At 36.5% G+C, this 12,884-nt stretch overlaps 1 protein-coding gene across 8 annotated transcripts in view; it reads left to right on the top strand.

The window, feature by feature from the left end:
• Positions 1-10: 10 nt before the first annotated feature.
• LOC112049643 (copper-transporting ATPase 1) overlaps positions 11-12,884 on the top strand; it is a 52,332-nt gene continuing 39,458 nt past the window's right edge. For 2 of the 8 annotated variants that reach the window (XM_052883285.1, XM_052883292.1), the window contains exon 1: positions 8,583-8,712. Coding sequence is in view for 1 of the 8 variants with exons in the window: in XM_052883287.1 (XP_052739247.1) it covers positions 1,423-1,435; positions 4,123-4,159 (50 nt within the window). In the remaining 7 variants the exon portion in view is untranslated. Of the gene's footprint in view, positions 380-1,368; positions 1,436-4,122; positions 4,160-8,582; positions 8,789-12,884 lie in introns of those variants that run through there. The other 6 variants (XM_052883288.1, XM_052883286.1, XM_052883287.1 and 3 more) reach the window with 5 other exon arrangements.

Genomic DNA, 12,884 nt, shown 5'->3' with positions numbered 1-12,884 from the left:
TTGTTAAATTTCGGCAAAACGGAGCGTTCTTTCAGCTGACAGATCAGGGTGCTGTCAATGTCAAATCTAAAAGTGTTTGTCATTGTCATTGTCAGATTACGATTAAATTCAACAACAAATCGTGAAAGATTTCCGTGAATTATTAATTCTATCAAAAATATCTCGTTTTCCAATCTGAGATAAAAATCTCAACAAAACCAGACTTTTTAACATATTCATGCTCATGTAACAAACTCCTCACGTCATTGCTTTATTATTTCGTATAAAAACCATTTGCGAAAGTCGGTCCTTTATTGTTTATCGTTTGTTCCGCGATTTATTTGTATTTGTGGTGTATTTCTGGCCTATAAAGAGGTCAATAACTTTTCTGTGAACACTTGTAAGTAACTAAGCTTTAATTTGTTTACTCTAAAGTTGAATTAACATTGTTTATCGCTAATAATATGCTTGGTTTTATAAGAGTGTCGTGTGGGATGCCCTTTGTCAATATAGACCTCGTTTTTGAAAGTAAAAGTGGGCGTGCTTTGTTGATGGAAGCACATTATTAGCGATATTCATTATAATATTATGGCTAGGCATAAAGCAAAGAATTTATAAAGTTATTAATGTTTTTCTGGGGTCCTTTTCTTTTTGGGTAAAAAGCTTACATATGTCACTAACAGCTTGCTTTACTATTAACATACTTATGTAAGTAATTATTTTACTTATGTTAATAGATCACAATTAAGTATAAAGGCAGTAAAGATTTCATAAGGTAACCACTAACCAGGCATAGTACTTTTGGGTTATTTGTTAACCATTTACTATTGTAGATCTTAAAATAGAAATTCAAATTGCTTACAATTAACTCAACTTACAAGTGCCACTTTTATAAATATAACAAAGTTGTTTAATTGCATTATAGAGATATTTTTACCCTACATTGTATGTTTCAAAACAATAGTCACTAATCTAGCACTTCAATAATAGGATAACATAGATACTAGTTTTTAGTTTTAGTTTTCTAGTTTATTAACATTTATTATTTACTCAAAAATGATCCAAATTCTTTGAATGTGACTGTAACCCCTGCAGCTCTAGTTTAAATATACACTTTTTACATTTGTTAAGGCTTCAAAAATTAAGAAATTTATGACAATGTATGAAAATTTGTTATTGATAGGTCACTTAATCAACTTATCAATCGGATATGTCATTGCCATACATTTATTAATTTCAAAGATGTAGCATTTGTAGAAATTTTCTTTCAAGAAGGCTACAAGCTTGGCCGAATATTTAGTGTCTGGTATCTGTTTCAGCTCTAATAATTACTTAAATTTACAAATTCAAAGCAATATCTATATTGTCAAATGTTATTTTTTTTTACAGGTAATAAGAGTACATAATATATTGTTTGAAGAGAAGATGAAATGAACAAATAGGATGGCAACAGAATGTATGTACCTACTTGTAAATTATGGATTTGTTAATTTTGTGATTACACTAACTTTATATGTACACTCAGGTACTTATTATGAGTCTAGCCCACTAAGGGGCCCCCAAGCCCCCCCTCTACAGTAGAGGGGATATGAATCTTAAACCCACCTTTCTGCTCTAATGCAGGTTAATTAAATTGTATCTAAGACAGGTATTGCTAATACTTAGGAGGTTTTGGCCATAACTTGAAATTAAGTGACCTACAAGTTTACCCATTTGGTTTTATTAATACCAATAAAACTATTCATTCAGTGTGTGACACTGCTGCAGGCTCAGGTTAGTTTATACCATGTTATATGAGTAAGCTCATGATTACAACTACAGATGGTTTTTAAACTAGTTATGCATATTGCAACAAATAAATGTGATTTTAAACTTTTATCTTTTTAAATGACTTAGAAAATATCAGTACTAAATACAGGCAAACTATGACATCTCTCCTGTGTAGCTTAAAGGTACAATGTGCGACAACAGAGGGGAGCAACAGAGGTGCAAGCGGCAAACACTTTCTTCATAATGAATCTGGTCTATGCATTTTTCATTAATTCCTTAACTGGCTTCAAAAGAACAAGCGAACAGGCGTATTCTTCATTCATTTGTGTTTCCAACCTCACCTTTCTCGCTGGCCTATACTGCGCGGGCGACTACTCAGTTATGAGGACATAACTCTTCTCACTCCTCGTCTGACTCAATACAAGGGTGCAGGGTATGATAGAGGGGAACGAGACAGCACCGAGCAGCAGGCGTATTCTTCGTTCATTCACGTTTCCGACCGCACCTCTCGCTCGCCTGTACTGCGCAGGTGACGACTTAGTTAAGATTACATAACTCTCCTCGGTCCTCGTGTGACTCGATACAGGGGTGCTGGGTACGATTGAGGGGAACGAGACAGCATCGAGCGGCATGCGTATTGTTTATTCATTTATTTGTTTACCGCCCGTTCCTCTCACTCGTCTGTGCCGCGCGGTCGATGACTGTTATGAGGGAATAACTTGCCTCGATCCTCGCCTGCCTCGGTTCAGAGAGAAGTGGACGCCACAGAGGTATCCTTCATTCATTCTGGTTTTCTCTCTCTCTCTCGTCTCTCTCTCAGGACTCTCCGGTCCATCTATAAGTCCCTAATTCAAATAGTTTGAAACGCGCACTGTCATTCATCATGTGCGTAACTTGGTAACTAAACAATCATCACAATAGATTTTATCACTTTGATAACAATTTTAAGTGGCTTTTAAAGTCGTTGATAGCAGTTTATCGCCTCCGAAAAGTGCTGAAATTCTTCTAGGGACGACCTATATAAGTTATGTATATAAGTTTAAACAATGTGCAATTTTTTTTCTTATGTTTCCTGCAACATGACAATCTGTGTCACATCACGAAGAGCTATTCAGTTGTGTTAGGTATTTTTGTTGTGATTTGAGCATAGCGTTTCCCTACACAACAGTTCGTTTCATGTAGCATTGTGCGGGTGACAGTATGTTTCACTCTTGCCGCGATTCACGATAATAGTACGTATTATAAACGTCATACAAGCGACTGTCACCATACCCATGCTATCTAAAAACACTGAGGGTCCCTGTCCTCTTTCGCCGTCAAATATAACAGCACTTACAGGGACAACTGCCTCTTCAGTCTCTCATGAGTGCCACTGCCCGAGCCTACAAGTTTCAACGCCAACTCATTAACATGATTGGATATTCTTGTTTGGTACGCATTGCTTCATCTATAGCAATCTCCTCTTTTAGTGTTGATTTTTAAATCCTTATGTATATATTTGTTGGCCACATAGAATGGAATATCTAGCATAACTCTAGAGTCTTGCTCTGAAATATTTCGAGAAATTTTAAATTTCTGTCGTACCACACAGCTGAATTCTGTTGGTCCAAACTGATGTCAGTATTGTCTTGTGTATTACCACGTTTGTGTTGTGTGTTTGTGTTTGTTTAGTCGAAAAAAGACGCTTCTGAAAAACACATGTTTTTGCTGTTTATACTTGTAGTTTACGATTAAATACAAGAAAAAATGATATCATTTTGTCTGGCTTCATGTTATGCTCGTAAAGATATATCGTATCTTTATGGCCATGAGCTGAGGAGTATGATATCGCTTCTACACTCGTTTCACTTTTGATTTTCCTGTAATTTCACTTGAAACCCTTCCTACTGAAGAACACTGTTGTGGTAAAGAGTAAGTATGATGGCAATGCGATATAAGAGAGTGGACCGGACTCAACTATCCACAACTGAACGAGTCATGGAAGTTAGAAAAACCGTAAAAGTATATTTTTCGATCCGAGGACGTCCATTGCTGGACAAAGGCCTCTTGAAGAGACTTCCAAACACTACAATCTTTTTCAGACATTGCCAACATTATCATCACCATGATGGCAATATCTGGTGTTTGAGAGTTCTCACAAAAGGCCTATGTCCAACAGTGGACGTGGCTCAAAATGATTATGTTAATGAGTTATTGATCAAACTGAGTTTTCAAAAAATATTACCTGTTTTATACCATAAAAATATTTATTGGCAATTAATAGAAGTAGCATTCATTTTATAACACTGACTGTAGGTACCCCTCGCTATGCGACATCGTGCCGTAACCGTAAGCTAGGTCTTGTATTACCTAATCAGTTATTGTTTGTTACAGGCGAAACATCGGAGATGTTGGCCACCGAAGCAGAAAAGTAAGTTACTTTTTATTCAACGGTAAATTGACCGACTGAATCTCTTTCTGATGTTAAGTGACCATCTTAATCATGTCATCAAAGAAAAAAGCACCTCAGCCCGTCTATACTAATATTATAAAGCTGAAGAGTTTGTTTGTTCGTTTGTTTGATTGAACGCGCTAATGTCAGGAACTACTGGACCGATTTGAAAAAATCTTTCAGTGTTAGATAGCCCATTTATCGAGGAAGGCTATAGGCTATATTTTATCCCCGTATTCATACGGGAACGGGAACCACGCGAGTGAAACCGCGCGGCGTCAGCTAGTTCGTTATAAAGCTACGACAACAACATGCAACAGACAGACACGTCGAACTTATCGGACCTATTTGTCCGTAGGATCATAACTAACCTAGCATAAATACTATCACCAGAAGTCAGAACCTATATTTAAAATAAAGCCTTTATTCCACCCAGCACCTACCGGTTATAAAGCACACTAATTTGTTAAATTCCTCTCAATTGGCGACATTTCTATATGAGGAAACTCATTAAGTAGCTCTGAAGACGTTTATCGCCTAACTGTCTCTAGGCGCTTTGATACAAAGGTCTCTGTCGCTCTTCCGGCGGGTCGCGGTTTCGATTTCCGCTTGCATAACAATCGAGGCCGATTGATAACAGCGTGATAACGAATAATGAACCTATTTAATTCATGAACAGCAACAGCGCTGGCATGTGAGGCAGTATCAGCTTCAGCCCAATAAATAAGTCTTTGTGACAAGCACTTTAGACTTGGTCGGGCTAAAACGTGTATTACTTGTAATAACCATCGGATTATATGCACTAACAAAGTGTCAAAAATATGCATGCAAATAAGTACTAAAATATTATTTTTTTTTTGTTTTTTTTTTTAATACTTTACAAGGCCCTTGATTACAATCTCGACTGATGGTAAGTGATGATGCAATCTAAGATGGATGCGGGATAACTTGTTAGGAGGAGGAGGATTTGTATACGAGTGTAATATATAGGTATATTTAGATTTTTTTATGTCCGAGAGACTCGGTTTTTAGCATAATAGTTTAGATTAGGTAACTTTTCTGTTATTAAATTAGAAAGGGTGTTATTTTAGTTAGTACAGGTTAAGTAGTTTAGTGCTTTTAGCGAGCGAGCTCATCTGGGTAAATACTACAGCCCCACGCTCTTTTGAGCCGCTAAGCAGCATTGCTATTCCGGTCTGAAAGGCGTGGTTGTTGGTGTAAGGTGTCACAGGCACACTAGAGCACCCGCTTACTTACAATTCTTAGTTGGCCGACTATCGAACAACATAATTGTAAACGATTACTGTTTAGTTGGACAACTTTTTGCATATATAATCGAAAGTGAATCGCGACTCTGATACGATCGGTGTCCGATTTATTAGTTGGACGATTTAGTTGGAGAAGATGTGCTGTCTAACATATATCACTACATCCTGTTATTATATTTCGTGTCACTGTCAACAACAATTATTTACTGCAGCAGACATGATCTGGTGCTACCTCTGTCATTGTTGTTGGCAGCGACGCTCACATTATTGGAATCAAACATCACAAGGTAATTTCGTTTGATTCTTAAGTATACTCTGCGATTTTGTTCTTCAATTCTTAGGCCAACTAAGAAGAATTATTACTAGTGAGCGGATGCTCGTAATCCTCAGACTGATGTACACAACTGGCACTTTGTAAGACGTGGTCCTTGCACTCCCAGTGAAGTGTTGCATTGTCAATGGGCGATCATCACTTACCATCAGTTGGCGTATTCACTATTTTGGTCTTTATTTTCAACCTATTAAAATAAACATCAGATTAATTGAGAAATGTCATCTACCTAATGTATGATATCCACCATTATGAACCGGATGACATTGACAATCTCAATTTGGTATAATATGTCATCTAGCATACGTCAAAGATAGTGACTTAGCCTGCAAGTGGGCCACATTTGGCTTGATCTGTCAATCACTACTATAAAAAATAAAATACAGGTCAATAGTGATAAAAGTGCCAATCACCCCAACCAACTAGTGATTTTGATCTCTTCTTACTCTTTAAAGGTTATCATAACAAACATGTCCAAAATACGTTCGTTAAACGAAGCGGGCGATGACATAAATGAAATAATAATGTTGTCAACGCAATCAACGTTTGCTTAAGGTCTTCGGCCTTCGCCGGTCCTCGAACAGACAGAAAACACCAGGCCTCGAACGCGTCCTACGTTCCTATAAGGGAAGGTCCCAAAGAAAACGCTTATAGAGAGAGGTTCTGTTCTTTATTGTATTCTAGATTATAGCTTATAATCCCTTGAAGTTTTTGCGCTCGAACAACCCACCTGTGGTGACTCTGCTACGGTTAACTTAATCTAAATTTAAACTTAAAATTCAATTATTTTAAGTTATAAGTTATAAGGCTTAATACTTGAAATAAATTAATTTATCTTCTTTGCTTAAAACCTTAAGGTAATAAGGTTGTAAACGCACCTTGGTCCGAGAAGAGCCCAAAAAAAAACTCAGCCATGGTTTCTTTTTTATCGTAAAGAAAAGGTCGATAGCAGATATCAATCAAGGTCGTGTAATAGAATACGTGTTGTTCTCACAATCGGCTATTTTTTCTAATCTCGGCAATATGTAGTTGTTACTTGTAATTTCTAAATGGAAACAATCAAATCTTCGACTTATCTCACAACACTCCGTACATTAATGCAATTTAATTTTTATTGTTATTGTATTAAAGTTTAATTTCCTCTGAGAATTTGTACAAGACCGGGGGACACTAGACAAAGTGGTTTTATTGCTTAGTAATATGTGTAGTGATGTTCGTATTTTTATCGATTATTTGTTGAAGTTTGAAGGGTCGACGAAGTCAAAAGCCTTGATATGAACATCATAGGCCAAAAATAGATATATTAGAATATTTTTTATTGTTATGTGTTTTGAATTAGGTAATAGTTCGTAAACACAAAAAATAGCACCTTTGAGCTGGTTTATTATACACATGTACTTTATTATAAGGAAAAAAACAATAAAATATTTTATTCATTATACTTCAGTAGTTTAATGACAAACAGGAAACAAACTCACATAAACGTTACGTGTGTTACACGCAGTGGCGTGCGCTCCATAGATGCAGAAATGATTGCCTACCCTGAGGACTCATCAAGTACCCGAATTGGAGGTGGAAATTTCTATTTTACAATTTTGCGTATAACCTACCCTGTTAAAAACCTTTACTCGGGAAAGCTTAGAAACTACAATTTCTATATCTGCAATACGTATGGTTAGTGTTGTTATATGCAGAAATTTCAATAAAAGTCTCTAATTTATTAGCTCTATCTCACCATTATATGCTCGCCTGCGACTTCGACCTCATTGAATTCAGTTTTTCACAAATCCCCCGGGAACTATGGATTTTTCCGGGATAAAAAGTTAAAGCCTATGTGTTAATCCACAGTGAAATCTATTTCCATCCCAAATTACATCCAAATCGCTTCAGTAGCTGCATCGTAAAGGAATAACAAACATACACAGTTTCACACAAACTTTCGCCTTTATAATATTAGTGTGATTATCGTCTAACGTCGCAGGTATGGATTGCCGAATATCCACATGATCGGGAAGTTTGAGTCAATAGTCTTTCGTTGGGATAGGTACTCGTATGGGTAGCTTTTGCAAGGGACTTTTATAGCGTACCCTTTTCGTTGTTGTTGGATTGCTAGAGTATGAATGTATTGCCTAGTTGTTATAAATTATTCTGTGCTGTTCCGTAGCATGGCGTATTAGGTACAACATGTTCCACAGTATGGTGTAGCGCTTCATGAAGCATCTTTGGTGTTTACAGGTATTGCAATAAACTGTTAATAATAATAAAGCCTTTATTCGCTGCCCTTTTACATTTTGACTTATAATTAATACAATTTTTTAAATTCAACTAAAAATAAAATAAAATATAATTTTAGCAACCACTTTGTAGGTCAGGTTGTCCTGCGACATAGGCATTTGTAATAAACTGTTACAAAGTTACAAGTTTACAAGCAGTTTTGAATATATCTTAAATACGAGTCGAAAAATCAATTCTTGTTTGTTAATCCAGTTAAAACTCTAAAACGATTCAATTAATTTATTAGAAAACCAGTTTAAATTTTTGTTTTTACCTTGTATCATCCCAGTATCGGGACAAACAAAATTTTCAGTCCTAACACAGGGATGGCTTAAATTAAATTGGGAAAACCGAGTACCTGAAAATTGTAAACATTTCATGTTGGATATTTATGAAAACGTTTGTTGTATTAGTTAGTTCGCCTTAGATAGATATCTACTTGCTATCGATAGTTTTATCAGACATCACTACCCAAGCGTCTACACGACAAGTCTACAACCAAGACCAACTGCTCAGCTCACTGCTCAGGCCGACTACGAGCAGTCAGTATTAATTCGCGATTACGCCACATCGCACGGCGCGCGACTAACCGACTTTCTACGTTTTGATATTAAACGAGAAAAAGTTACGTTCGTTCGGGAAAGTGCGTCACTGTATGTGTATGTCTAAGTTTTGTTTGGCACTCGACATTTGAGGCTTGGATTTCTTTAAAAATATTAAAAACAAGGAGAGAATGTATGTAGAGTTGATGATCTATAGATGCAGTTTTAAGTCATTTCGATAGGTATTTGATTTAATTGTAGGTACATTTGTTGTTTTTTCCTCAAAATATTATGCCGGTTTTAAAATTGCCACATTAGTGGAAATACATTTTTGACCACTACATAATATGTATTGTATATACACTGGTACGTAGTCGATATTCCTATAGGATGCATTCTAAACACACCTCATATGCACTGCAAATCTGGATTTACCTCTACAAATACCTCTACTGTATCATCTACAAATGGTTGTAATATGACATGTTCAAGTCAAGAGTAAATAGGCATTTTCTGCCCTTATACCACTCAAAGGGCTTGACCGATTGGGACAGAGTTTTATAACAGAAAACTTTGATTTTGGTTGGAAAGTGATACGAGTATATGCTGTGTACCCACGGTGAAGATGCGACAAACTAACCATTATCATGGGAAAATATTAGTCTGAAAGAAATCTCCTTCACAAATAATAGTTAGTAGGTAAGCTAGCTACATTATTGACTTACAAAACTGTTATTTAATTAGATTATTAAACCTTAGAGAATATCAATCAGACGTATGACTGAGTAGAGTATTGTACAATAACATAAAATTGAAAATTTTGACAAATTTCTGAAGGTCATGAAATTATTAATTACACTCTCGATCAAGTCATCAATATTCTCTTTCAGTGACCTTTGATTTGAGACCTCACTCGAGTATATTTGCAAATATTCGGTTATTCTTCCCCACTTTCAACCCCCAGAATTTAAAAAAGAAAATATATATTGTAATCGCTTCATCCGTTCGGGAGCTATTTTTTCACAGACAGACAGACACGTCAAACTGATAACATCCCTCCTTTTTGCGTCGGGAATAAAAACACATTTTAGCGGAACTATTTTATAGTTCGCAGTTCGGCGTGCTCCAACTTCAGAGCGGACACGAAGTTTAGCGCGAAGTATAGTGTTTTTTTTTTTTCTAAAAATTAGTTCTCTATCTATGAATAAAGCATTTATTAAAGTAGTGATAATAATATGTACCCATGAAATCTTTAAGCTCGTGCTATTTGCCTTACAAGAAATTAGCTAGCTATGAAAATTTAAACTAATCTGATAAACTATCGGTCGCCCGCAATTGGATAGTTTTTCTTGTATTATGATTCACGATAAAGATACGGAGATCTCTCGATAAGGTCATCTTTAAATTGAATCAAAATTGACACTTCCATTGGGGAGATACGATGCCATAAACAGACGCACAGTGCACGTTAAACATATAATAACAAATCTCGAAGTACAATATCGAAACCTTACGTGTTCAACCTAACGCGCTATTTCAAAAGTATGTTGTAATTAGGTAATTTAAATTATTTTTATATCGTTCTGTTAGCGGTAGTTTTATACAAAAATCAAGGTTTTTTTCATCTGTCATAAATTGTAAAAATATTTTTAGTATGTACTCGTACGTATAATACTTAAGTGCCTATTTTATTTTATGTCTACTTCAACACGTTTCAACAGTTTAAACAGTAGGTAATGCATTGTTTGCTCTGTGTTGTTTATTTCTTGATTGTCATATCTAGGAATGCAACTGCAAAACATGCCTGCTACGATTTACTCTGAAATATAAAATTATAATATAAAAGAATGCTCCAAAAACCGATTGGTGCAGTGGTGCAGTTTCAACGAACCTATTTACTGCATCTAAGGTCATGATAAACGTGTGTTCAAAATTAATTTATTTCCTAGACTCCGTTTATAAGGACTTTTGAAACGTCAATTGATTTTTTGATTGATTGATTGTCTTTATCACCGGTTAGGAAGGCATTTTTCGATGGTTTACAAACTTTTCATACTTAATATAGGGTTTTTATAAAATGGGTTATCTTATTACTAACCCTTTTATTGTAAGAATTGTTTAATCGGAACAATTTGGTGTTATTTCATTCGTAACACTGTAGTGCAACTTTCAAGACATCAGAGTGAAAGTTGTTACGCGATTGCGGGTAACAGCGTTGGCGGTTACTCGAATTTTAACACTGCTGTTTATATAAATACTTTGTTTTGTTTCTTAGGATGTAAAAATATTTTAATTTGATTTTAAGTATTGCATTTATTCATCATCATCATCATCATCATACCACCTGGTTGTGGGTCGGCCAACACTGCGCTTACTAGTGCGGGGTCGCCATTCCAGCACTTTGGGACCCCAACGTCCATCAACTCTTCGAACTATGTGCCCCGCCCATTGCCACTTCAGTTTCGCAACTCGTTGAGCTATGTCGGTGACTTTGGTTCTTCTGCGGATCTCCTCATTTCTGATTCGATCACGCTGAGATACTCTTAACATAGCTCGTTCCATCGCCCGCTGTGTGACTCTGAGCCTTCTTATGAGGCCCATATTTAGTGACCAAGTCTCGGAACCATAGGTCATCACTGGCAAAACGCACTGTTCGAAGACTTTTGTCTTCAGGCACTGAGGAATTTCGGACGAAAAGATTTCGCATTTGCATTTATTGCTGGCAATAAATTATACTACTGTCCTACTACTAATTAAGGAGTTTCTTTTTAAATCTTTAGAAATTCACCATAACTTTTAATGAGATCAACTTATTTGATTTAACAAGTTGTTGATATCTTATGGTATTCATTAACAATACGATTTGACTGTAATGAGAGTCAGTGATGGTGTAAACGGTTGGTTAAATCTTAAGGTTAGCAGTAAGTGGCAAAAGTTAATAAGAAAAAAGAAAGAAACTGATATACAAAAACATAAACTCTATGAATAGACTCTCCTAGAATAGAATACATAGAAACATAGAATTGCTTTCTCAGTCGATGGACGTTCACTGGTGGACGTAGGTTTTCTGCAAGCCACTTCCTATCACTAGCAAATCCCTGCTACTTGTTTGATGTCTTCTAAGCACCCGATTTCACTGAAAAATTAGACTTCTGGTCAAGTTTATTTAACTAAACTTAGGATTACAAAACTTTTGATAAATTATAACATTTTGGAACACTTTAGACCTAACACAAAGAAATTTAATATTGTCCTGTCAAGTAAGTTAAGAGCCGTGATAGCCCAGTGCATATGACCTCTGCCTCCGATTCCGGAGGGTGTGGGTTCGAATTCGGTCCGGGGCATGCGCCTCCAACTTTTCAGTTGTGTGCATTTTTTAAGAAATTAAATATCACGTGTCTCAATCGGTGAAGGAAAACATCGTGAGGAAACCTGCATACCAGAGAATTTTTTGCGTGTGTGAAGTCTGCCAATCCGCATTGGGCCAGCGTGGTGGACTATTGGCCTAATCCCTCTCATTCTGAGAGGAGACTCGAGCTCAGCAGTGAGCCGAATATGGGTTGATGACGACAAGTAAGTCAAGTAGAAGCGTCAAAACCCTTCCTTTTATTGCTGGTGTTTGGATTTTTGCACCTCATTGCTTTCCATCGAGAATGTTCTGATCATCTTGGATTAACAGAAATAAAATAGCGCCGGTTTATTGATGTCGGTGTTTTGTTTTCATTGTTTATCTCAATTGCTAAGGGCGCCTTATCGCCGCCTATCGTCAGTATCGCGTAGTGGGCGCAGCGCTGCACACTGCCCGCCTCCACACGGGTCCACACACGCTGATAACAGCTATCTGCTTATCAGTAAAGGTAGCTTCCATGTGTGACAGTTTCTTGTCAACCGAGCCCGCGGTGCTTAGGCGTTTTTATGGACTGACTAACAATCAGCTTGTATAAAATCACTAGCTGAGCTGGCTGACGTTGTTTTGACTTAGAAAAATTTTAGCGTAGGTCACCCTTATAGTTTAGGGGTGTGAAAATTAATGTTGGCCTATTCTTACCCGATATGTACACAAAATTTCATAATAAATGGTCTAAGTTTAGGAGGAATTTGGTAATAATAAATAAATAAATCTTTTCCCAGATTTTGGATATCAGATCCCAGACTTTTCACATAATTGGGTTTTGATTTTCTAATGTTTACCTTTTCCATATATGTATTTATTGAAAACCACCTAGGGTGCAGGACTTATTGAGACCTGTTTTGGTTACTACACTTATCTACACCACTGACACCATCTC

The sequence above is a fragment of the Bicyclus anynana genome, chromosome 8 (genome assembly GCF_947172395.1).
Source record: "Bicyclus anynana chromosome 8, ilBicAnyn1.1, whole genome shotgun sequence".
In the NCBI taxonomy this organism is placed as follows: Eukaryota; Metazoa; Arthropoda; class Insecta; order Lepidoptera; family Nymphalidae; genus Bicyclus; species Bicyclus anynana.
The sequence above is the reverse complement of the archived record's forward strand: the minus strand, read 5'-3'. Positions and strand labels throughout refer to the sequence as shown.